Source organism: Temnothorax longispinosus, chromosome 2, assembly GCF_030848805.1.
Source record: "Temnothorax longispinosus isolate EJ_2023e chromosome 2, Tlon_JGU_v1, whole genome shotgun sequence".
Lineage (NCBI taxonomy): Eukaryota > Metazoa > Arthropoda > Insecta > Hymenoptera > Formicidae > Temnothorax > Temnothorax longispinosus.
The window spans coordinates 10,239,264-10,265,394 of record NC_092359.1 but is presented as its reverse complement, the minus strand read 5'-3'; the positions used below and the strand labels follow the sequence as shown (position 1 = coordinate 10,265,394).

Sequence of the window (26,131 nt, the reverse complement as noted above, 5' to 3'; positions counted from 1 at the left end):
CCCTCAACCTGATAGTATATAATATTATCAAGTATTCAGGATAATTTGCAATAAAATAAAAAGTAATTATAATAAGTTCTTTAAAGATACCCGTATACATTTTGTATATACTTTCATTAATACTTTCTATTGATGTTTACATAATAAGTATACTATAAACAATATATAATTTCAATTTTTTCAAAGATATAATAAGAGTGATATTATTAAATATTATCTAAATCTTTGTAACTAAATCTGTATAATAACAACAAATGTTCAATAATATAATCGAGAGATATATAAAATAAATAAAAAATATTAAAATAAAATGAGTCTAATATAATATAATTATACTACGGATTATTACCACAAAGAGGTTTGAAGCCATATTTAAGAGAGAATTAAGTCCTCAATCGAGAACTATATAATATGCTTCAAACCGCATTTGGTAGTAGATCTGCGGTATAATCGTTATTAGATATTCATTTCATTTTAATATTTTTTATTTATATTTATATATCTCCGCTAAAGGATCCGATAACGGCAATATATATACTCTCGGTGGGTTGCCAGTTGCCGCATCACTTTCAGAGGGCGAAAGGTGGGCGATCGAAATAATAAAATCCGACAATTTTTCGTCGGATTTGAACTCGGATCTCCGGCTCATTCACAGGCTCATTAAAACCAGTGCACATTTCTCTGCGCCATGATTGCCACAACGCAACAGATTATATATATATACTTTTGCTTATGTTTATTTCTACCAAAGAGAAGGATGAGAGGCCCGCGTTTTGGCTGTTACCGAATCCTGTAGGATTCAGAGCAGTCAGAGCTCGGCAAAAAATGCACTTTTCGGCCGATTTTCAGCTGGCTCCGCCTAGCCGCCTAGCGCCTTCCCCTTACCTCGCCGCCCGCGCGCAGCCAACAAGTCGCTCGAGGCTCAGGAGCGTAAACATGTGTTTACGTTTACAATAGCTTTCCACGTCACCCGTGAGGTACTATTGTTGACGCGTTTTTTTAAAAGTGGTATCCTCTGTAGGCCTAATCCACTGACGACTGAAATGACTCTAATTGAAGCAAAATTAAAGGCGACCCAACTGGCCAATTTCTATTTATTCGTCTCACAACGTTTCGACCCCGATTGGGTCCTTCTCAAGGGAGATTATACATAATTACGCAAGTTACGCAACAATAAATCATGCGTCGCAAGACGTTGCGCCCAAACCACATCATGCGAACGCCACGATGTTAAGTGCGTCAAAAGAATAAAATAACAAGTTTCTGAGAGCCGCCACGCAAATTCCGAAGAAAAAAGGACTGTCCATTTTCTCCACTGGCTCGATTCCGTGCCATATTCAGAGTCACAATGTATTCCTTGAAATTACAGTTACTGCCGTGTTCTTCGAGAATCTGGCAAGAAGGAAAAAAGTAAAAAATATTATCATTTAAGTGAGATTTGAATAACTGTAATTTTCTTCGGAAAGAATCGACATGACTAACTAATTGGGAAATATTCTTCTTTGCAGCTTTAAATTGAGAAGCCTAAGTTGATTAGTCATGTCAGTAATGAAGGCAAGTTCACAGAGAAATGTGACATCTTGCAAAACGGCTATATATTCTTGAAATTTTGGATTGTTAATTTCTTGCAAGAAAAGGAGGATCTCTTTTCTTATGGCAAAAAATATTTCCAGAAAAATGCATCCTGTCCCATTTTTTCCGTACAAGTTATCGATTCAATTATATGTTGCCAACGTTATTACTTTATAAATAGCTAGTCAATGATGTTCAATGTAACGTTGGACAACGGAAATGTATATAACTTTCATAAATCTTTGATAAATAGAGAAAAGAGAATTATATATATATGTAGGTCCGGAAGTATGTTCCGGGACTTTTATTTTTGATATCAGTATATTCCGGGACATTTGGCAGTTTCCAGGACTGTCCTGGAAAAAATTTATGTCTTACGGCAATTTTCGGGACAGTTTTTTGAATCTGATTACATATATATGCGTTATATTCCAGGACTGTACATTTCAAAAAACGTAAACAGTCCTGGGCCTGTATTCCATTCCTGCCTACCGACAACTGTCGGTTCGATAAGTGTCGTTGCGCAGGTTTTTTATATCGTGTAAAAGCTGCGCAACGACACCGACAATTGTCGGTAAGCGGATTTTAGTGGAACAGAATACGGCCCCTGGAACATACCTCTGGACCTACATATATACATACATATATATATATATATATATATATATATATATATATATATATAAACGAGCTCGTAAGGCACGCCACGAACCCATGTGACAACTCGTCTCGCGTGAAAAGTGTATGCGTGGAGACAGATAGGTTCCGCCCCCCTGCGGGGGGCTCCACTATTATTAAACTAGACACATAGTATGCCTTCAAAATACATACGTGAGCTTTCCACGCGTGGAAAGTTGTAAACCCATGTGGCACCTCGAGTTTTGCGTGGAAAATGTATGCGCGGAGGCAGCAAATTAAAAATATGTTTTTTTTTATCTAAAAGAAATCTATTCACAAAGTTTCACCTAAGGCTGGATTCGGGGAGCGCGCTATTATCGCTATTTGCTTGTTCTATCCTTGTTTTACACCTGATGAGCGATAAAGACAGAATGATGCAATAGCGCTAATAGCGCGCTCCTCGAATGCAGCCTAAATCGGAGCACGGACGTTTTCGGAAGAAACAGCCTTTACTTATATATCTTAAAAACTACTGTAGAACATTATATATGCATACAGATTGAAACGTACATTTTCTAAAGTAAAAATCAAATTAAATAAGATTTAAATAAAATTAATAAATAGATGTAATCAACAATTTAAACTGTTTAGTATCCACACATTTAACAATAAATTTAGTTTTATTTTTTATTAATAACTTTTCCTCTTTCTCGTAGAAAACTTTCTAAATTTTCAATTATGTGTATGTTATGCACAATAATGTTAATTCCATGTGAATCGCCACCTGTATGCGGATAAGTCGATTAGTATAGAAATTTCAATGTATAGAAATATCCATGCATCTCAAGCCTTCTTTTCTGTTGTCTTATCGATAAACGATTTCTTCCAACAATAAACTTTCCAGATCATTTCCTATATTAAGCGCGGACACTCACTAGGCACGCCTCGCAATGTTGTGCGGAATATCGGATATTATTCCGCTCGTGGCAGTGACAGCTGCCGCAGATGCACTTGCCGCGTCCGCTGGAAATCTGAACGTTAATTCTTGCGAGATGCATGTGCTGTTTGTTTCCTTGCAATCGCACGTCTCGCCACCCCATTTTCGGCAGACAATTGCAGGTACCGCATTCGCACTTGCCCCATCCGCTGCAGACCTTAAAATTTAAACGGACAAAGAAGAAACGAACGGTGAACGTAATGGGGTACATAAAGGCGTGTAATTTGTCTAACCACCCTTATAAACGTCATTCGAAGGCTTCCGTGAATTTGTTAAAAACAGCTATCAAGCTATAGAATACGGTAGTTACACGCGATAATAAAGTTCTCCCGTTCCTATATAGCTACCCTCTCTTGAGCGTGTATAATTTTTGTTATCTATATTGGCGGTAAATACTTATATATGCTTAGAAAAATGTTAAAATATTTTTTAGTACAATTATGAATATATAATTTTTAATCCATAAAAAATCATGTTTATTTAACTACACAAATCTGTTGAGTATTTTTATTGGGGAGCTATTATAAGTACTTTTTATATCTTATACATGAAGAGAATTAGGATTTTATTATCGATTGCATTGCTTAGAATCTTATTTTGCAATTATATCGTTATATCTTTAATTTTCGGACATACCTGGCCACCACTGCAGCGTTTGCAAGAGAAATTGTCGCATTCGCAATATTTTCCATAGAACAGTTCTTGCGGGTTGTTTGGTCATTTGTCGCAATCTCAGACGCCACTTGCATGTACCATGACCGCTGCAGATCTCGGTGGTTTGATTGTTGGGTTTGCAGTCGGTCATCGAGATCGATTTGTCAGCACCATTGTCGTTTCCCTCGCACTCACATTGTTTTTTATAAAAACCGGGATTGCAGGAACACACGCCGCACATGGGACGTGCCTTTACCCTTGCACTCTGCTGAGTTCAGCTCCCCTATAACAAATTTTCTGCAACTGCAAATGTCGGCAACAAATTATGTTTACCAAAAGGCCGCAAATGAGAAACATACTTTGTTATTGTCAATTCTGTTAGCACATTCCGTCAATGTGTAACAACTTTTATGAATAAAATATCTTTAAACGTTATCCATATTTTCGAAATTTTCATTTCTTTTATCAACTTTGACATCTTGTATTTTGAAAACAAAGTAGTTTAGGACACATGTTTAGAGGACCTTTTCATTAATAAAAAATATATATGTATATATTATACAAAGCCGAGAAACATTCCCTTCAAGTTTGTGCACTTACTTAGGAAACACTCTGTATAACTGCCTCGAATTTCTGCAGTATTAATGTCAAACCAATAAACATCTAATCTAAATTTTTAGTCTATATCAATGATGTATAAGTAAACCTGGAAAATAAGCGACTCATTTATTTAAATTATGCAAAATAATTGAAATACTTTATTATTATTACGATTTGAGAGGCACATTCATGATTAGAATTGCAAATAAGTGTTACATAGGTGCCCTGATAAAAACTTTCATTCGCTCAATTTTTATCAGCTATTGATTGTTTTATCATTATTTGATTTATTTTATAGTCTTTAGTGTTTTAATAATTTTTTGAATGTGTACTTACTCATCTTGACAGGATTCTTGTGGAATGTCTTCTTAAATGTTTTCGTAAACGTATAATATCTGTTAAGAAAGGCATTGTTTTACTACAATCATTACATTTTGCCTTATATCCCGGTAACTCCGAGTAATATTGCCTCAAGTCGTCAGGTAGTGTGAATGTGTCATTATTGAAAAATATTCCATGTTTATTTAAGTGTCCTATCATTATTGCTGTGCTGTTCGATGGATGAGGCATATGAATTTGTATTTTACAAATTGCGCATTTTACCAGGAAAGATTTCAATTCTTCGAAATAATCCCACAACTTGCTGCGTTTTTTTTTCGGTGCCATTATAACCGACCTGTAATACAAATTAATCGTTTGATACTAAATGTGATACAGTGAGCGCCTTAAAAAGCGTTTGCAGAATTTTTCACAAAGGTAAAAAAAAGGTATAATTTTTTTATATTAGAGGGCGTATGTTTATATATATAATTAAAATTTTTATAATTATCAGATCACGTACAGATATACAAATGTCACATTTATATAAAAAGAGTAAATAATGCCAATAACTACATGTACGTGCTATATTCCAACTCATTATTGGACAACATTTTTAAATAATATTTGATGTTATAATTTTATTTGTGTTATTTACTATAAAACTATCAGTATTTTTGCGCCAAGTGAATACGATAAATTAGTAACATCTGATGTTTGTATAAAATATTTACAATGACATCAGAAAGTTTGCATCAAGTGAATGGGATATAAATTACATAGTAGTAACATCTGATTTTCCTAATGATGTTTCTTTATTATAGTTGTTGGATACGTGTTCTTTTTTCAGAACACGTATACAACAAGTATAATAAAGAAACTTTATTTAAAAAATTCTCGATATGTGGTGTGTTACTAATTTATCTTGTTCACTTGATGCAAACTTTGGGGTATCATTGTTTTTGTAGCAAGAAACATAAATGAAATTATATGTCAAAATTAGATCAAAATTTTTGTCCAAAGAGAATATATTTATCTCGACAACAATTGGCAATCAATACATAATAGCTTCACAACGTTTTAACCCAGGATCCTTATCAAGTGATCTAACAAAATAGCACAGAGGCAAATAATAACGTCAATAATTAGAATTTAAAAAATGTAACAAAAATTGAATTCCTTATAGTCAGTGCAAAATTTAAAGAGCGAAATAAATATCAAAATACCTGATGAGAAAAAAAGAACCATCGCCAACACACTCTCTGTCTAATTCTTATGAGATATATTGGCAGAAACATCATACATGAAAGACTAGAAATTAACAGAAAATAAGTATGATGCACAGCAAAACGTGTAAAAAAGATCGAGAGTACATATTTACACAGAGAATGTCCCACGATATGGCTCCAATTCATATTGTGTACCATACAAGTGAAATTCACATTATCAAAGTGGCATACACGAAATACCAAAATTACAGAGCCACAAAACAAAACATGTTCGCACGATGGAAGTCAGGAACGAACTGACAGTCTCGCATGTTTAAAAATTAGAAAATTTTTTTCAATAAAGATTTTGTATGGAGCACGTATACCTGGCGCATTTTATTAACTTTTTTAAGAAGGTAAGTTTTGTACGGATATTACTCCTTTTACAATTACATGAGAACCATGAAAATATAAAACCTTTGATATATTAATTTGCAAATAAAAAAACATGGACAATACAGAATTAAGTCAACGATTGTTCTGCAGTATGTTAACGTTCTGCAGAAATAGTCGTATCATAATTTGTTGAACTTGAAATGCTTGGTCTGCATCGAAATGTGTTACAATTGAAAATGGAATTATATAAAATATTAACGTTACAAATTATCCTTTACAGAAAAGTAAATATTTTAATAATAAAATGTCATTACATGTGGTACAAGCAAAACAAATAATTATATACCTATCACGTGCCCTTGTTTCCTTTCTCGATTGTTCACACATTTGAGGATCCAAATCAACTGTTTCCTGACTTTGACATTCTGCAGCGGGATTTGTATTATAATCCATTGAACTTGAAGTGCTTGGTCTACATTGAAATACGTAGTCATTAGAAATAGAATTATTTAAAACACTAATGTTGTAAATTATTCTTTAAAAAAAAAGTAAATATTTAAATATCAACATTATATTGTATGATATATTGTACAATCATTATATTGTATGATATAAGCAATACGAATAATTACTCTTTAAGAGCGCCTGTTTTTTCTGTCATTTCTTTAAATGATTGAACGAGCAAGTCAGATGTATCTTGATTTTGACGTTCTGCAAAAGGATCCATACCATTATCCGCTAAACTTGAAATGCTTGATCTGCATTGAAATACGGTGCAATTAGAAATGGAAAATATGTAAATGGAAATTATTTAAAATATTAAAGTTGTAAATTACTCTTTGGCAATTAAAGAGTAAACATTTAAATATCAAGATATCATTACATTGTGTGATATAAGAAAAACGAATAATTACTCATTATGTGCGCCTGTTTTTCCTGTCGTTTCTTTAAATAGCTTAAATGATTGACCGGACAAACCAAATGTATCTTGACTTTGACATTCTGCAGAACGATCAATAACACAACACGTCGATGTTGAAGTGCTTCGACTGCATTGAAATACGGTGCAATTAGAAATGGAAATTATTTAAAATATTAAAGTTGTAAATTACTCTCTCGCAAAAGTAAACATTTAAATATCGAGATATTATTATATTGTGTGATATAAGAAAAACGAATAATTACACATTGAGTGCGCCTGTTTTTTCTGTCGTTTCTTTAAATGATTGACTGGGCAAACCAGATGTATTATCTTGACTTTGACATTCTGCAGAAAGATCCATACCATTATCCGTTAAACTTGAAGTGCTTGGTCTGCATAAAAAAGTGGTGTGATTAAAAACAGAAAAGAAAGAATAATTATTAAAATATTACAATTGCACGTATTACTTAATGCTATTATGTACTTATTGGCGGTTAACCGTAATGGAGTAAAGTTTTGTAAGTTAGAATGAGAAAGAGGAAGAAAAAGAAAGAGATAGGGAGAGAATGTTTTATACCTCCTGTAATGCTAATGTCAAACAATTAATGTCTGAATTTGTGATTAATAGATAAGTAAAAACCGATATGATATAAAATTAAGTTAAGGAGAAAAACTGTTTTAACGTAATTGATCTGTTGTAGTTGTAGTTGAAAGAAATGTACATACATAAATGCACACGAATAATTTTATTACTTTACTAAAATCCTGTCCTGACCGTAAAATGGTGTATCTCCCTAATTCAACTTATGATTTTTTTACGTTACAATGACGTTCTTGAGTAACGTCACTGAAAGAGGCGTTTTTCCTAATAAATAATTTATAATAGAGACTGCCTTAAACTTTAACTGCTTTGGAGAATACTCGCGCGACGATATTGCCTGTCAGACGCTTTGGTGTTAACTTAGGCCGCAAGTTTGTCAAGCAAATTTTCATAATTTGACTACAAATATGATTAAAAATCGAGATTATTTAATCAACAGCAACTAATGTTTTATTTTCTTGATATTTGAGGTAAGAAAAGAAGTAAAAGGAAGAAATGCGTAAAGAAAAAATACCAATGTATTTGAATTGTTTTTCTGTGTGATTCGAAAGCATAGAACAACACTAAAGGGAAACATTACAATGCTTATGCGATTTGACTTCTGAGAGTCTGACTAGTTTCCTAAACAAACGAATTAACTTGTCCGAAGCGTCTGACGGACGATCGTCGTCCGCGAGTATTTTCGTCTATAGCAATTAACGCGGTTAATATGATAACATGAGTACACGTTTAAACATAAGACGAATACGGTTATAAATTAAAACGGTCGAAAATGATAGAATGTTCTTATGAAAAATTGTAGAATATGTCAGAATAAATTAGGTTGGTGCTATATATATATAATAATAATTTCAAGGGTAACGAATAATCAATATCACTATTGTGGGATTATTTTCCGCGCCCGGTCGATAATCGATAATCGAGAATCGCGTATCGAACGTCTTCGCGAAGTTGTGCGCGGCGACCGCTCCGATCGTTAACAGTCATGCAGTCGGAGAGAGCAAGTCGAGCAATACAGAGTAACGTCGCGCATTCACTAACGAGTCGCGCGGGTGATCAGATTATAAGACAGTATTAAGAGTTACGTTCATTCGAGATACGAGACATTTAGCGAGTTATATACGAATAATCGGGATACAGGATAGAGTTAAGAGTTCATATTTGTATCGCCCGTCATAACTTATATTCATTGCATCGCTTTTGTCATAACTATTTGCCTAATCTATAACTTTGCTCAAAATAAATATGCATATAACGTTAATCATTTACTCCGACTCTACAAGTATTTATTTATTAATCCTACACTATGTTGACATTTGACCTACACGTATATTCAAATGATAAAGAACCGTTAATTGTTGGCTAATAAAATTTTTTATTAATTATTAATCATCTATGTAATATGTGGATGGCAGATTTGAGTTGTGCTATATAGATTTTATTAAATTGAGCTATTTAATTTGAACACCTATAAGAACTGCATATAATATTATACATTTTATACAGGGTGTTTTCTAAGTAAGTACACAAACTTGAAGGAGATATTCCTTGGTTTATTTTAAGAAAAAAAAGGTCCTATAAACATGTGTTCTAAACTACTTCCTAGATAACATGCATGTTGCATAAGACGTCTTAAAGATATCTTTAAGACAACTAAGATATCTTTATGATATCTTTAAGATATCTTTACGACGTCTTATGCAACATGCATGTTATCTGGGTTTGTCTTAAAAACACATGGTGTAAAAAGCACACGTTCCAGGTAGATTAAAACCTCGAAAAAACCTAAGTAACAAGTGGTAGACGTAATTTTTGTATCTCGAAAAATATATGTTCTCTGTAATTGGCGCTGTAATTTAAAAAGAGATATCATTTCTTTTTTGTAATTGTAATAATAGATCACTTGAAACGCGACTCATTTTTTGATAAGGTAACGTAATTTTGTGATGTGTATCACTTGAGTAATAATTTTTTGGAAATAAAAATAATACTGCTTAGGTTTTTTCGAGATAATACTACTACTTTGTTTTTTTTTCGAGATGAAGATACTACTGTTTAGGTTTTTTCGAGATTTTTCAAGATACAAAGATTTCGTCTACCACTTGTTACTTAGATTTTTTTAAGGTATAATACTACCACTTTTTTTTTTTGAGGTAACAACATATACACTACTATGCGTGTACTTGGCGCCTTTCTTTACCTTTTTTTTAAAAAAGGTAATTTTGTACAGATATCATGCCTTTTTGTAGTATTACGCATTGTATAAACAGTATGTACAGGGTGTTATTTCGAGGTATAATACTACCACTTTGTTTTTTTCGAGGTAACAACATAATACATATATACTACTATGCGTGTACTTGGCGCATTTTTTACCTTTTTTTACCTTTTTTTTGAAAAAGGTCATATAAGACGTCGGCGTTAGAAGTAGATAGAATAAGAAGTATCTTAATAAAAAATTTTCACATTTGGACTTTGCATCGAAATATCTCCGCTCGTAGGGCACGGAGTGGAATATTATAAGAGAAACCCCCCCCTAATTGGACCCCAAGCTATCGATCAAGCCTACTTAGAACTTGATCCGTTCACTCGTTATTGAGATCTCAACATCTCGGTACTCGCAACCCGTCGCGTCGCGTAAAAGAGTCACGGTCGGTCTCGCTCCGCGTGTACTTGGCGCGAGACTACCGTGTCTCTTGATTCTGCCGCTAGGGAATTTTTTTAGTCGATTCTTATGAATCAAGCTTGAATTCGATGTCTAGGTGTCCCAGGTTGCCGATGACGAGGTCCACATAGTGCGCTTCATAGTTTTCGGTATCCAGGTGTATTAATACCTTGAATTCGATGTCCACGTGTTCCAGGTTGCCGATGACGGGTTCCAGATAGTGCGCTCTATAGTTTTTGGTGTCCAGGTGTAATAATACGTTGAATTCGATGTCTAGGTGTCCCACGTTGCCGATGACGAGGTCCACATAGTGCGCTCCGTAGTTTTCGGTGTCTCCGTGTATTAATACCTCGAATTCGATATCTACGTGTCCTACATTCAGATTTAAAGTTATTAATACACCTAAACACCGAAAACTACGAAGCACACTATGTGGACTTTGTCATCGGCAACCTGAAACATGTGGACATCGAATTCAAGGTATTAATACACGTAGACACCGAAAACTACGAAGCGCACTATGTGGACCTCGTCATCGGCAACCTGGGACACCTAGACATCGAATTCAACGTACGATTACACCTGGACACCGAAAACTATGAAGCGCACTATCTGGACCTCGTCATCGGCAACCTGGGACATGTGGACATCGAATTCAACGTACGATTACACCTGGACACCGAAAACTATGAAGCGCACTATCTGGACCTCGTCATCGGCAACCTGGGACACCTAGACATCGAATTCAACGTACGATTACACCTGGACACCGAAAACTATGAAGCGCACTGTCTGGACCTCGTCATCGGCAACCTGGGACATGTGGACATCGAATTCAAGGTATTAATACACGTAGACACCGAAAACTACGAAGCGCACTATGTGGACCTCGTCATCGGCAACCTGGGACACCTAGACATCGAATTCAACGTACGATTACACCTGGACACCGAAAACTATGAAGCGCACTATCTGGACCTCGTCATCGGCAACCTGGAACACGTAGACATCGAATTCAACGTATTATTACACCTGGACACCGAAAATTATGAAGCGCACTATCTGGATCTTGTCATCGGCAACCTGGGACATGTGGACATCGAATTCAAGGTATTAATACACGTAGACACCGAAAACTACGGAGCGCACTATGTGGACCTCGTCATCGGCAACCTGGGACACGTAGACATCGAATTCAACATATTATTACACCTGGACACCGAAAACTATGAAGCGCACTATCTGGACCTCGTCATCGGCAACCTGGGATAACTAGACATCGAATTCAAGCTTGATTCATAAGAATCGACTTAAAAATTCCCTAGCGGCACTTTCTGCCAAGCGTAGAGAAACTTCTTTTCCGGCAGCGGTGGTAATACGATGTAAGGATACGAAATCTCTCCAGATAAACATGAAGCAATTGACTCAATATATATTATATAAGTATATACCTAATTTGCCTAAATAGAAATCTTCCTCCTGACCGATAAGTCTATCGACCTAATTTCGAAATACGCGCGCGATATCGAAACTGGCGATACCTGCGCCGCCAGCGGCGAAAAAGTGAAAGTAACGTTTCTCTGATAATCATAATAATATTGAGATGAGAGCGGTCGACGTAGAAGTAGGAAGTATTTTAAAAATAAATTTTCATATTTGGACTTTGCGTCGCAATATCTCCGCTCGTAGGGCACGTAGCGGAATATTATAAGAGAAACCCCCCCCTAATTGGACCCCAAGCTATCGATCAAGCCTACTTAGAACTTGATCCGTTCACTCGTTATCGAGATCTCAACATCTCGGGTACTCGCAACCCGTCGCGTCGCGTAAAAGAGTCACGGTCGGTCTCGCTCCGCGTGTACTTGGCGCGAGACACTACCGTGTCTCTTGATAATTCATCGGTACTGGAAGATACATATTTTTTAATACCGCACGCATACTAAATTTGAATAAAATATCTTTAAACGTTTTCTAGATTTTCAAAGTTTTCATTTTTTTTTTCACAATTTTGACATCCTGTATTTTGAAAACAAAATAGTTTAGGACACATGTTTAGAGAATTTTTTCTTTTTCAAGTAAGCCAAGGAATATCCCCTTCAAGTTTGTTTACTTACTTAGAAAACACTCTGTATATCTGTTTCGAATTTCTACAGTACGTGTTAATGTCAACCAAATAGACATCTAATTTAAATTTCTGGTCTATATCTATGATGTATAAAAGAACGTGAAATAATCGACTCAAATTTATTTAAATTATCCAAAATAATTGAAATATTATTTTTATTACTATTTGAGAGACGTATTTATGATCAAAATTGTAAATAAATATTATATGGATAACCTGATAAAAACTTGTATTCGCGTTTTTTCTTTAGCTGTTGATCGTTTCATTGCATTTATTTTATAGTCTAATAATTTTAATAATTTTGAATGTGTACTTACTCATCTCGACTGAGGATTCTTGTGGAATGTCTTCTTAAATGTCTTTGTAAACGTATGATATTTGTTAAGAAGGACATTGTTTTACCGCAATCATTACATTTTGCCTTATATTTCGGTAACTCCGAGTAATATTTCCTCAAGTCGTCAGAAAGTGTGAAAGTGTCATTATTGAAAAATATTCCATGTCTATTTAAGTGTCCTATCATTATTGCTGTTCTGTTCGATGGATGAGGCATATAAATTTCCATTTCACAAATTGCGCACTTTACCAGCGAAGGTTTCAATTGCTCGAAATAATTCCACAACAAGCTGCGTTTTCTTTTCGGTGCTATTATGACTGACCTGTAATAAAGATTAATCGTCTGATATTAAATGTGATACAATGAGCGCCTTAAAAAGGTCAAAAAAGTCAAAAAGAGATATGGTTTTTTTTTACTGGGGCGTATGTTTATATGGATATGTAGTTCGAATTTATAATATAATTACTAGATCACGTACAGATATACAAAAGTTACATTTTTCTGAAAAGGTAAATAACGTCAATAATCAAATGTACGTGCTCTATAGAACTAATTATTGGAAAAAATTCTGAAATAATATTTGATGTTATAACTTTATTTGTGTTTTTTATTATAAAAACAATCAGAATTTTTGCGCTAAGTGAATATGATAAATTAGTAACATCTGATGTTTCTTCAGGCCGCAGGGGGAAGTGATCCGCGCAGTTCCTTGGGCTTAACGTACCTACGGCAATACCGAGTTCCTAACACCGCGGACATACACGAACAAATATACATACATTCATACACTTACACATAGTTTCGAGTTCAGAGTTATAAGAGTATACGAGTTTTATTACGCAGTTAACTTCTGTTTGGGACGCTTTTATTGAGGCGTCCATGTTGATTTAGTCGAAGTGTCTTTTGTTTTGATGTGATGCAATTTAGATTTCGGTTTTGCTACTATGACCACATGGGTACCCCTACGGTCTTTTCTTTATATTGAATAAATAAAAAAAAAAAAAAAAAAAAAAAAAAAAAAAAAAGTTTCTTCAAAATATTTACAATAATATTCGGAAGTTTGCATTAAATAAATAAGATAAGTTAGTAGTAACATCTGATTTTCTTAAAGACCCAGACAGCAGCGTGTCTACATTGTTGTGGCATGTTGCCGACAACATAGTATGTGTTGCTATCAGAATTGTGGCAACTGAGTCCGCATTTGTCGGCAAGTTGATGCCTTCACGATATAACAATTTTGTACAACAACTTGCCAGCAACTTGTTGGCTACTTATATGCTGCGGTTTAAAATCGTCTGATTCAAAATTCGAGCTGTTGCTGTCATGTTGCTGTAATAATTCATAGGATCACACAATGCTGTTATATTGCTAGCAACGCGAAGTAAATTTGATGCTGTTTTCTTGCCGACAAATTGCTGGCAATACATATATGCAATATTGCCTGCGTGTTGCTTCAAATATTAAATTACTCGACATCAATTGAAGCAAATGTACGGCAAGTTGCCAGCATCATAAGCAATCATAGGTTTGCGCGATTTTGATCAGACACGCTTTGCTTTCTGGGAATTTATTTTATTCGGTTGATGCAAACTTTCGGGTATCATTGTTTTTGTAGCAAGAAAGCAATTATAATTGTATGACAAAATTAGATCAAATTCTTTTTCAATAAAGATTGTGTATGGAGCACGTATACCTAGCATTTTATTTACTTTTTTAAGAAAGTACGTTTTGTACGGATATTACTTCTTTTTTACAATTACATAAAAAACATGGAAATATAAAACCTTTGATATATTAACTTGCAAATAAAAAAACGCGGACAATACAGAAGCCAACGATTGTTCTGCAGTATGTTAACGTTCTGCATCAGAAGGATTTGTGTCATATAACCCGTTGAACTTGAAATGCTTGGTCTGCATCAAAATGTGTTGCAATTGAAAATGGAATTATATAAAATATTAACGTTATAAATTATCCTTTGCAAAAGAGTAAATATTTTAATAATAATATGTCATTATATTGTGTGATACAAGCAAAACAAATAATTACCTATCACGTGCCCTTGTTTCCTTTCTCGATTGTTCACACGTTTGAGGACCCAAGTCAACTGCTTTCTGACTTTTACGTTCTGCAGAAGGATTCGTTCTGCAGAAGATATTATTGAAATCCATTGAACTTGAAGTGCTTGATCTGCATTGAAATATGGTGCAATTAGAAATGGAATTATTTAAGACATTAACGTTATTCTTTTTAAAAAGAGTAAATATTTAAATATCAAGTTATTATTATATTGTATGACATAAGCAAAACGAATAATTACTCGTTAAGAACGCCTGTTTTTTCTGTCGTTTCTTTAAATGATTGAACGGGCAAGCCAGATGTATCTTGACTTTGACGTTCTGCAGAAGGATCCATACCATTATCCGCTAAACTTAAAGTGCTTGATCTGCATTGAAATACGGTGCAATTAGAAATGGAAAATATGTAAATAGAAATTATTTAAAATATTAAAGCTGTAAATTACTCTCTCGCAAAAAAGTAAACATTTAAATATCGAGATATCATTATATTGTATGACATAAGCGAAACGAATAATTACTCGTTAAGAGCGCCTGTTTTTTCAGTCGTTTCTTTAAATGATTGAACGGGCAAGCCAGATAGTTTTTCACTTTGACGTTCTGCAGTAGGATCCACACTACAATCTGCTAAACTTGAAGTGCTTGGTCTGCATTGAAATACGGTGCAAATAGAAATAGAAAATATTTAAATAAAAATTATTTAAAACATTAACGTTGTAAATCATTACTTTGCAAAAGAGTAAATATTTAAATATCAAAATATTACTATACTGTATAATATAAGCAAAACAAATAATCACTTATCAAGTGCGCCTGTTTCTTCTGCCATTTTTTTAAGTGATTGAACTGGCAAACCAGATAATTCTCCACTTTGACGTTCTGCAGTAGGATCCATACTATAATCCGCTGAACTTGAAGTGCTTGGTCTGTGTAGGAATGTGTCGTGATTAAAAGTAAATAAGAGGAAGTAATTATTAAATATGTCACAGTTGTAAGTTATATTTGTGCAGAAAAGTTAATATTTAACTAGTTAGATACCATTACATTGTATGATATAAGTTATAAGCAAAACAAATAATTACTTATCAAATGCGCTTATTTCTTTTCTCGTTTGTCCAAATAATTGAACGGGCAAACCAGGTGATTCTTGAATTTGACATTCTGCAGCAGAATTCGTATCATAACCCATTGAAATTGAAGTGTTTGGTCTGCATAGAAATGTGTTGCAATTAGAAATAAAATTATATAAAATATTAATGTTATAAGTTATTCTTTTGCAGAAGAATAAATATTTCAATAATACGGTATTATAATTATGTGATATTATATGAACAAAACAAATAATTACCCATCAAGTGCCCTTGTTTCTTTTCTCGATTGTTCAGATCGAAGAACAAAATCAACTATTTCTTGAATTTGACGTTCTAGATTGGGATCCATATCGTGATCTGTTGAACTTGAAGTGCTTGACCTGCATTGAAGTACAGTGCAATTAGAAATAGAATTATTTAAAACATTAACGTTGTAAATTATTTTTTTTTTGCAAAAGAGTTAATATTTAAATATCACATTATCATTATATTGTATAATAAGCAAAACGAATAATTACACATTAAATGCGCCTGTTTTTTCTTTAAATGATTGAACAGGCAAACCAGATGTATCTTGACTTTGACGTTCTGCAGAAGGATCCATAGTATTATCCGTTAAACTTGAAGTACTTGGTCTGCATAGAAAAATAATGTGATTAAAAATAGAAAAAAGTAATAATTATTAAAATACTACAACTTTATGTATTACTTAATACTATGTACTTATATATTGACGGTGAACCGTAATGGAATGAAGTTTTGTAAGTGAGAGTAAGTAGGAGGAGGAAAGAAAAAGAGATAGGGAGAGAATGTTTTATACCTCGAATTTCTGTGATGCTAATGTCAACCAATTAATGTCTAGACTAAATTTGTGATTAATAGATAAGTGAAACACGACCAATATGATATAAAATCAAGTTAGGGAGAAACGCTATTTTAACGTAATTGTTCTATTCTAGCTTTAGTTGAGATAAAGAAATGTACGTACATAAATTCAGACAAATAATATTATCAGGCTACTGAATTCTGTCTTGACTGTAAAACGGCGTATCTTCCGAGTTAAACTTATAATATTTTGTGCATTACAATGACGTTACTCTTTAATCTGATTGTATATTATATCCGTCGTGTTTCACTTATTTATTGCTTATATACGCTGCCTGAAAGATACGTCTTTCTTAATATATAATTTATAATAGAAGTTGTCTTAATGTGAGTACGCGTTTAAACATAAGACATATACGGCCACCAATTAAAATCATAAAAATATAAAATTTTTGATACATAAAAAACTGTTTGTTATAGAAGGGGACCTCTGCCAACACCCAATCGCTCCTGAGTTATTATAGTTTTCGTGATTCTGAACACATGTCTCCCGTGTCACAACCACAAAAAATCGAAAGATAAAAGAATATGGAGCTTTGAAGTCATAGAATTTGAGTGTCTGCCAGAGTCTCTTTCAGATAACCTGATGCCTTCTTTTATATGTAAAGGGTACATATGCGCGTGTATTTGTGAATGTTGAGTGCCTTCATGTATGTGTTTGCGTTGTTTGTGTACGTATATGTACACGTGTACTTGTTTGTATGAATATTTTTGCTTCCTCATAGAGGAAGCTTTGTGATGGTAAAAAAAATTTTTTTCGAGATTTTGATGGAAATAGGTTTAGAATGTTCTAAAATGTCGAAAAATCGTATTAGTAAAAAATGTCCGGAAGTATGTATGTATGTATGTATGTGTGTGTGTGTGTGTGTGTGTGTGTGTGTGTGTGTGTGTGTGTGTGTGTGTGTGTGTGTGTGTGTGTGTGTGTGTGTGTGTGTGTGTGTGTGTGTACGTATGGATTTTTTTAGATATTGGGTTGAAATTTTTCACACAAATAGAGTATCATAGAAAGTATGTTCTCCTCAAATTTTATTAAAATCGGTTGACCGGTATATTTCGTTTGTGATTAGGTAGAAAATACCATGTATATGTATACTCTCGCACATTAATTTCAATATCTTTAAGAACTATGTATAAATCATGCAGTTTATATTTTTGCAGTAACACGAGCGACTTCTATGACCGTTATGATATGCAATCAAATAATTAAACTAAATCGCCATCTACGGTCAAATTATGATATATTTTTTATGTATTACACATATCTTTTTCCAACATTAGTAAACTGCGCACCGACTAGATTTGTCAGACTTATAACACAGTTCCCGTTGGAGTAAAACCCCCTCCCTCCCCGTAATTAAATCAATTCGATTTAAAAAATATATAATAATTTGACTACCAAGATCCAGCGCGGACCGTAAATGGCGATTTAGAGAGAGTTTAATTATATATTTGCCTCAAATTTCTGCAATACTAATGTCAAACAAATAAATATCCAATCTAAATATCTGAATTGTCTTTATCTATGATGCATAAAAGAACGTGAAAACAACCAATAAAAATTTATTTAAACTAAATGCGAAATAATGGAGAAATTATTATTATCACGTTTTGAGAGACACATTTATAATCAATATTGCTAATAAATGCCCTCACAAAAACTTTTATTTGCTCAATTTTTTTTAGTTATTGATTGTTTTATTATTACATTTATTTTATAATTTTTAGTATTTTAATAATTTTTTGAATGTGTATTTACCCATCTCGGTTCAGGATTCTTGTGGAATGTCTTCTTAAATGTTTTCGTAAATGTGCAATATTTGTTAGAAAAGACTTTGTTTTACCACAATTATTACATTTTGCCTTATGTCCCGGTAACTCCGAGTAATATTGCCTCAAGTCGTCAGGTAGTGCAAAAGTGTCATTATTGAGAAATATTCCATGTTTAATTGATAAGTGTGCTCTGAATATTGGCACGAGTCTTGATTGATGAGGTATCTGAATTTCTTTTTTACAGGTCATGCACTTTATCAGCGAAGGTTTTAATTCCTCGAAATAATTCCAAGACTCCCTACGTTTTTTTATACATAAAAGAACGTGAAAATAAGCGAATCAAATTTATTTAAACTATATATGCAAAATAATTGAAATATTAATATTATTACGAAAATATTATTATTATTATCATTTGAAAGACACCTTTATGATCAAACTTGCAAATAAGTGTTACATGGGTGCTCTGATAAAAACTTTTATTTGATTAACTTTTCAGCTATGTTTTATCATTATATTTATTTTATAGTCTTCAGTATTTTAATAATTTTTTGAATGTGTACTTACTCATCTCGACTCAGGATTCTTGTGGAATGTCTTCTTAAATGTTTTCGTAAATGTGCAGTATTTGTTAAAAAAGACTTTGTTTTACCACAATCATTACATTTTGCCTTATGTCCCGGTAACTCCGAGTAATATTGCCTTAAGTCGGCAGGTAGTGTGTCATTATCGAGAAATATTCCGTGTCTAATTAATAAGTGTGCTCTAAATATTTTTGAGCGTCTTGTTGGCTGAGGTATCGTAATTTCTTTTTTACAGATCGTGCACTTTTCCAACGAAGGTTTTAATTGTTCGAAATAATTCCACAGCTTGCTGCGTTTTCTTTTCGGTGCCATTATAACAGTCCTGTAATATAGATTGTCTGATACTAAATGTGATACAGTGAGCGCCTTAAAAAATGCTTGTAGAATTTCTCACAAAGAGATGTTTTTTTTTATTAAAGTGTATGTTTATATAGATATATAATTTAAATTTTTTTAATTACCAGATCACGTACAGATCTACAAAAGTTAAAAAAATTTTGAATAATATTTGATGTTATAATTTTGCGCGCACTATTTAGGTTTAACATTACATACAACTGTCAAAATATACGATGACAGCTGCTCATGAAGTAAGCGCAGTGAGAGAACCAATCGACATCGCGGAAAAACGAAAACAATAAACTTCGATAGATTCGAGTATCGACTTTACATGCCTTGGATGGAAAAACAATATCAGAAATTTTGCACCAAGTGAATATGATAAATCAGTAACATCTGATGTTTCTTTAGAATATTTACAATAATACCCAAAAGTTTGCATCAAGTTTGAATAGATTATTAAATTAGTAGTAACATCTGATTTTCTTAATAATGTTTTTTTCTTATAGTTGCAACGTATGTGTTCTTTTTTAGATCTTTATTATATTTGCTGTGTACGTGCTTTTTTTTAGAACACATACACAACGAATATGTAGTAATAAAGAAACATCATTTAAAAAATCAGATGTTACTAATTTATCTTATTCACTTGATACAAACTTTCGAGTATAATTGTTTTTGTAGCAAGAAACACAAATAAAGTTATATGACCAAATTAAATTAAAATTTTTTAAAATAAAGATTGTGTATAAAGCACGTATACCTGTCGCATTTTATATTCTTTTTTTAAAAAAGGTATGTTTTGTACGGATATTACTTTTTTTTACAATTATATGGAAACCATGAAAATATAAAACCTTTGATATATTAATTTGCAAATAAAAAAACGCGGAGAATGCAGAAGTAAAGGTATTGTTCTGCAGTATTTTAACTCTCTGCTGAAGGATTCGTATGGTAACCCATTGAACTTGAATAAGTGTTTGGTTTGCATTGAAATACGGTGCAATTAGAAATGGAATTATTTAAAATATTAATATTTTGTAAATAAAATATTTAAATAAAATATATAAATAAAATATTAAATAAAATATTTAAATAAAATATTAAATTATTCTTTTGTATAAGAGTAAGTATTTCAAGAGTAAGATATCATTATATTGTATGATATAAACAAAACAGATAATTACCCAATACGTGCCCTTGTTTCTTTTTGCGATTGTTCACATGTTTGAGGATCCAAATCAACCGTTTCTTGACTTTGACATTCTGCAATAGGATTTGTATCAAAACCCGTTGTAATTGAAGTGCTTGGTCTACATTGAAAAAGGATGCAATTAGAAACAAAATTATGTAAAATATTAACGTTGTAAAATTACTTTCTTGCAAAAGAGTAAAAAATTGTACATCTTGTAGAAGAGTAAAAAATTAAATATTAAGATATCGTTATATTGTATGATATAAGCAAAACGAATAATTACTCATTAAATGCGCCTGTTTTTTCTGTCGTTTTTTTAAATGGTTGAACGGGCAAACCAGATGAGTCTTGACTTTGACGTTCTGCAGAAGGATCCATATCATTATCCGCTAAACTTGAAGTGCTTGGTCTGCATAGAAAAGTGGTGTGATTAAAATTAGAAAAAGGTAATAATTATTAAAATACTACAACTGTACGTATTACTTAATACTATTATATGTACTTATTGTAGGTGAACCGTAATGGAGTAAAATTTTGTAAGTGAGAGTGAGAAGGAGGAAAAAAAAGAAAGAGATAGGGAGAGAATGTTTCATATCTCGAATTTCTGTAATGTTAATGTCAAACAATTAATGTCCAGACTGAATTTGTGATTAATACAATAAATAAGTGAAACACGACCGATATGATATAAAATCAAATTAGGGAAAAACGCTATTTTAACGTATTTGTTCTATTCTAGCTTTAGTTTAGATGAAGATTACCCCAGAAAAAATGTTTTATATAAAAACATATTTAAATAAGTGAGCAAGTAGAAACTTGCACATTGCTTCCTTATAGTTTTTAAGTGTGCAAGTAGAAACCTGCACATTGCTTCCTCTATGAGGAAGCCTGTTTTTGTATGCATAATTATTAGTAGATATTTATTAATTTGGCTTTCTCATAGAGGAAGCAATGCAGGTTTCTATTTGCACACTTAAAAATTATAAGGAACCAATGTGCAAGTTTCTACTTGCTCACTTAAAAACTATGAGGAAGCAATGTACAAGTTTCTACTTGCACATTTAAAAACTATGAGGAAGCAATGTGCAAGTTTCTACTTGCACACTAAAAAACTATGAGAAAGCAATGTGCAAGTTTCTACTTGCACATTTTTTTTATGGATAGAGTTTCATTAAAGATAAATTAGTGTTGAATATTTGGCAATGATCGGTGAAGGGGTTACCAATTTTTGCTTAAAAAGTGTACAAATTATACACGTAATCTTATATATAAGGTATCATTAAAGGGAGGTTGTTTCGAATTTGGCGAAGATTAGTGAAAGGGTTATTGATTTCTGCCTAAAAAATGTATAGGGTAGACCGAGGCAAATCGGATTACTAATGATAAAATTGCTCGTTTAAAATAAAATACTAACGAAAATTGTCTTACAACTTATATTAATCCGATTCGCCTCAATCTACCCTAAGTTATTTGATGTGTATAGCCAATCCTCAAAACCGATCCTCAAAAAATTTAACCCTAGAAAGGTAATGTGGGGTAATACGTTGCCCCACGCGAAATTCAAATTGCGCCCCTGCCTTAGGAAGGTTAGTTTTCATACCGAGAACCTAAACTATAATTCAGTTTAGTCATCCGGCAGTCGACTTCCGTCATTCAGCGAGTGCGTTAGATCCGTGCAGCAGCTGAAAACCGAAAAAGAAAATCGTTTGGGGTAACGTATTACCCTCTTTGGCCGTTTACGTTCGACATTTACCACAGTAAAGTATATTTTTTGTGAAAATCGATAACGAAAAATTATACACTTTATAGCACTCCCCGGAAAATTCTACCTCTGTTTCATATATAATTGTTTAAGATTCGGTCAATTATTTCACTTTTGCTGTTCTTGCACAGCAACTGATTAAAACTTTGTAAAGTTTTTGTGGAGTTAATTTTACTGTTTCCATATACTTTTATAACTTTTGACTACCTTTCAAATAAATAATAATAATCGACAGAATCTGTTTTACTTTCCATTTCTTGCGATTTTTCCCATCCGACAGTTTTTCATCATTTCTACTTCAGATGTTCAAAGAAATATGTTTTTTTTAAGAAACAAAAAAATCGCTTACATGCCCTTGAAGGTTGTCTATTCGTCTTTTAAAATCCGTTGGAATTTTTAAAATCGGTGAATTTTATGAAAAACTACAGCATTTTTTATAAAAATAGTCATTTCAGCCCAATTTTTGGTTCTTTTTCTTGTTTTTTGAAATTATTTTACTGTTTTTTTTTACTACCGCAAATTGATGACTATAACTATCGTCTTCCCTATTAAAAAACAAACAAAATTATTTATTAAAAAGTTGTCTAACAACAAATAGAAACATTATACACGCGGTACAAGTTTGTAGCGATTTTCAAGATCGCTACGTTGAGTTCAAGCGCCCGCCATTTTGTAAAAAATCAATATTTTTAAAATCGGCTACGACAAAGACTAGATTATAGTATCTATTTTTATTTTCTGTTTGATTTTTTTGTTTTAGATGATTTTTTACGAAGCGTCGCTGGGTACCGTCTTTTTTTACGGCACTCCGTAGACGACTCCAGTACTCCGTGAATTTGCAACATTTTTTAATAAAAAAAATTTAAAACATTCTTGAAAGTGTGTATTTTTAACTACAAAAAACCCCGACTCGACAATTCCAATAGTCCTCCTGAAAAAAATTTCCGAAAATTACCTTTTTTTTCGTTTCTAGGTGTATATTCCCCCTTAAATTATATTTGCGAAATAATTAAAAAATTAGGTAAACATGGCGTTAAGGGGACTTACTTCCGATGACCTTGAAATTGACATATATTGTCAAAAACATCCTCCCGAGTAACATGCAAGTGATTTTAGTCGGGGGTCGCTTTTTATTAAAAAGTTATTATGATTTGAAAGGCACATTTATGATCAAAATTGCAAATAAGAATTATAAAGATGCTCTAATAAAAAATTTATTCGCAGATTTTTTTTAGCTATTGATTGTTTTGTTATTACATTTATTTTATATAGTATTAAAATAATTTTTGACTGTGTACTTACTCATCTCGACTCTGGATTCTTGTGGAATGTCTTCTTAAATTTTTAATTAAATGTCTTCGTAAATTTCTAAAACTTGTTAAGAAGGATACTGTTTTGCCGCAATTATTACATTTTGCCTTATATCCCGGTAACTCCGAGTAATATTTCCTCAAGTCGTCAGGTAGTGTGCGAGTGTCATCGAAAAATATTCCATGTTTTTTTAATAAGTGTACTCTCATTTTTGTTGTGCGATTTGTTTGATGAGGTACCTTAATTTCTTTTTTACAGGTCGTGCACTTCACCAGCAAAGGTTTCAAATGCTCGAAATAATTCCACAACTTGCTGTGTTTTTTTCTCGATGCCATAACCTTTCTGTAATACAGACTGTCTGATATTAAATGTGGTACAGTGATTGGCTCAACAAGCGTTTGCAGAATATCTCACAAAGGTCATAAAGAGGCGTGGTCCACTTATTAGGATGTATGTTTATACGGATATATAGTTAACATTTTCATAATTACCAGATCGCGTACAGATCTTAAAACATATCTTTTTCAATTAGAAGGATAAAAAGCGTACCAAATGTACGTGCACATTTATGATCAAAATTGCAAATAAATATTATATGGATGCCCTGACAAAAACTATTATTCGCTCAATTTTTTTTAGTTATTGATTGTTTTATCATTACATTTATTTTATAATCTTTAGTATTTTAATAATTTTTTGAATGTGTACTTACTTATTTTGACTCTGGATTTTTATGGAATGTCTCCTTCTTAAATGTACTCGTAAATGTGATATAGTTGTTAAGAAAGACATTGTTTTGCCACAATCTTTACATTTTGCCTTATATCCCGGTAACACCGAGTAATATTGCCTGAAGTCGTCAGGTAGTGTGAGAGTGTCATCATCGAGAGAAATTTTATGTACATTAAATAAGTGGGCTCTCATTTTTGTTGTGCGATGTGTTTGATGAGGTACCTTAATTTCTTTTTTACATGTCGTGCATTTCAACAGCGAACGTTTCAATTCCTCGAAATAATTCCACAACTTGCTCCATTTCCTTCTCGATGCCGTAACTTTTCTGTAATACAGACTGTCTGATATTAAATGTGGTACAGTGATTGGCTCAACAAGCGTTTGTAGAATATCTCACAAAGATCATAAAGAGACATGGGCCACTTATTAGGATGTTTATACGGATATATAGTTAAAATTTCCATAATTACCAGATCGCGTACAGATCTTGAAACATATCTTTTTCAATTAGAAGGATAAAAAAACGTACCAAATGTACGTGCACATTTATGATCAAAATTGCAAATAAATATTATATGGATGCCCTGACAAAAACTATTATTCGCTCAATTTTCTTTAATTATATTATAGATTGTTTTATCATTACATTTATTTTATAATCTTTAGTATTTTAATAATTTTTTGAATGTGTACTTACTTATTTTGACTTTGGATTTTTATGGAATGTCTCCTTCTTAAATGTTTTCGTAAATATCTTGTACTTGTTAAGAAAGTAAATATTTTGCTACAATCATTACATTTTGCCTTATATCCCGGTAACTCCGAGTAGTATTGTTTTAAGTTGTCAGGTAGTGTGACAGTGTCATCATCGAGAGATATTCCATGTTTTTTTAATAAGTGTACTCTCATTATTGTTATGCAGTTTGCTGGGTGAGATATCTTAATTTTTTTTTTACAGGTCGTGCACTTCACCAGCGAAGAATTCAGTTTTTTGAAATAATTCCACAACGTGCTCCATTTTTTTTTCGATGTCATAACCGTCCTGTAATACATATTGTTTAATATTAAATGTGGTACAGTGATTGTCTCAGCAAGCATTCGTAGAATTTTTCACAAAAGTAAAGAAGAGATATAGTTTATTTATTAGGATGTACGTTTATACGGATATATAGTTTGAATTTACATAATTATCAGATCTCGCATATAAATCTCCAAATTTACCTTTTTCCAAGAAAGATAAAAAACGCGCCAAGTATACGTGCTCCATACAACATCTTCTTTATCAAAAAGAGAAAATTTTGATCTAATTTGATCTTATAATGCTATTTGTATTTTTTTGCTACAAAAACAATAACAGAAGGTTTGCGCCAA

At 32.7% G+C, this 26,131-nt stretch overlaps 1 protein-coding gene across 18 annotated transcripts in view; it reads right to left on the bottom strand.

The window, feature by feature from the left end:
* Positions 1-2,028: 2,028 nt before the first annotated feature.
* The window catches only part of LOC139809074 (uncharacterized), a 35,941-nt gene continuing 11,838 nt past the window's right edge, over positions 2,029-26,131 (bottom strand). For 2 of the 18 annotated variants that reach the window (XR_011731007.1, XR_011731009.1), the window contains 23 exons: positions 25,458-25,802; positions 24,741-25,085; positions 24,020-24,370; positions 21,239-21,364; positions 20,948-21,073; positions 19,405-19,743; positions 18,824-19,135; positions 16,701-16,817; positions 16,440-16,562; positions 16,174-16,299; positions 15,892-16,017; positions 15,613-15,738; positions 15,334-15,459; positions 15,063-15,203; positions 12,994-13,335; positions 7,549-7,677; positions 7,278-7,412; positions 6,996-7,121; positions 6,710-6,835; positions 4,778-5,117; positions 4,442-4,547; positions 3,824-4,124; positions 2,029-3,344 (listed from right to left, as the gene is read on the bottom strand). Coding sequence is in view for 1 of the 18 variants with exons in the window: in XM_071771699.1 (XP_071627800.1) it covers positions 5,025-5,117; positions 5,986-6,070; positions 6,710-6,835; positions 6,996-7,121; positions 7,278-7,412; positions 7,549-7,677; positions 12,994-13,335; positions 15,063-15,203; positions 15,334-15,459; positions 15,613-15,738; positions 15,892-16,017; positions 16,174-16,299; positions 16,440-16,562; positions 16,701-16,817; positions 18,824-19,135; positions 19,405-19,743; positions 20,948-21,073; positions 21,239-21,364; positions 24,020-24,370; positions 24,741-25,085; positions 25,458-25,802 (3,865 nt within the window). In the remaining 17 variants the exon portion in view is untranslated. Of the gene's footprint in view, positions 3,345-3,823; positions 4,145-4,200; positions 4,366-4,441; positions 4,548-4,777; positions 5,118-5,985; positions 6,071-6,709; positions 6,836-6,995; positions 7,122-7,277; positions 7,413-7,548; positions 7,678-12,993; positions 13,336-15,062; positions 15,204-15,333; positions 15,460-15,612; positions 15,739-15,891; positions 16,018-16,173; positions 16,300-16,439; positions 16,563-16,700; positions 16,818-18,823; positions 19,136-19,404; positions 19,744-20,947; positions 21,074-21,238; positions 21,365-22,555; positions 22,638-23,066; positions 23,649-24,019; positions 24,371-24,740; positions 25,086-25,457; positions 25,803-26,131 lie in introns of those variants that run through there. The other 16 variants (XR_011731010.1, XR_011731011.1, XR_011731008.1 and 13 more) reach the window with 16 other exon arrangements.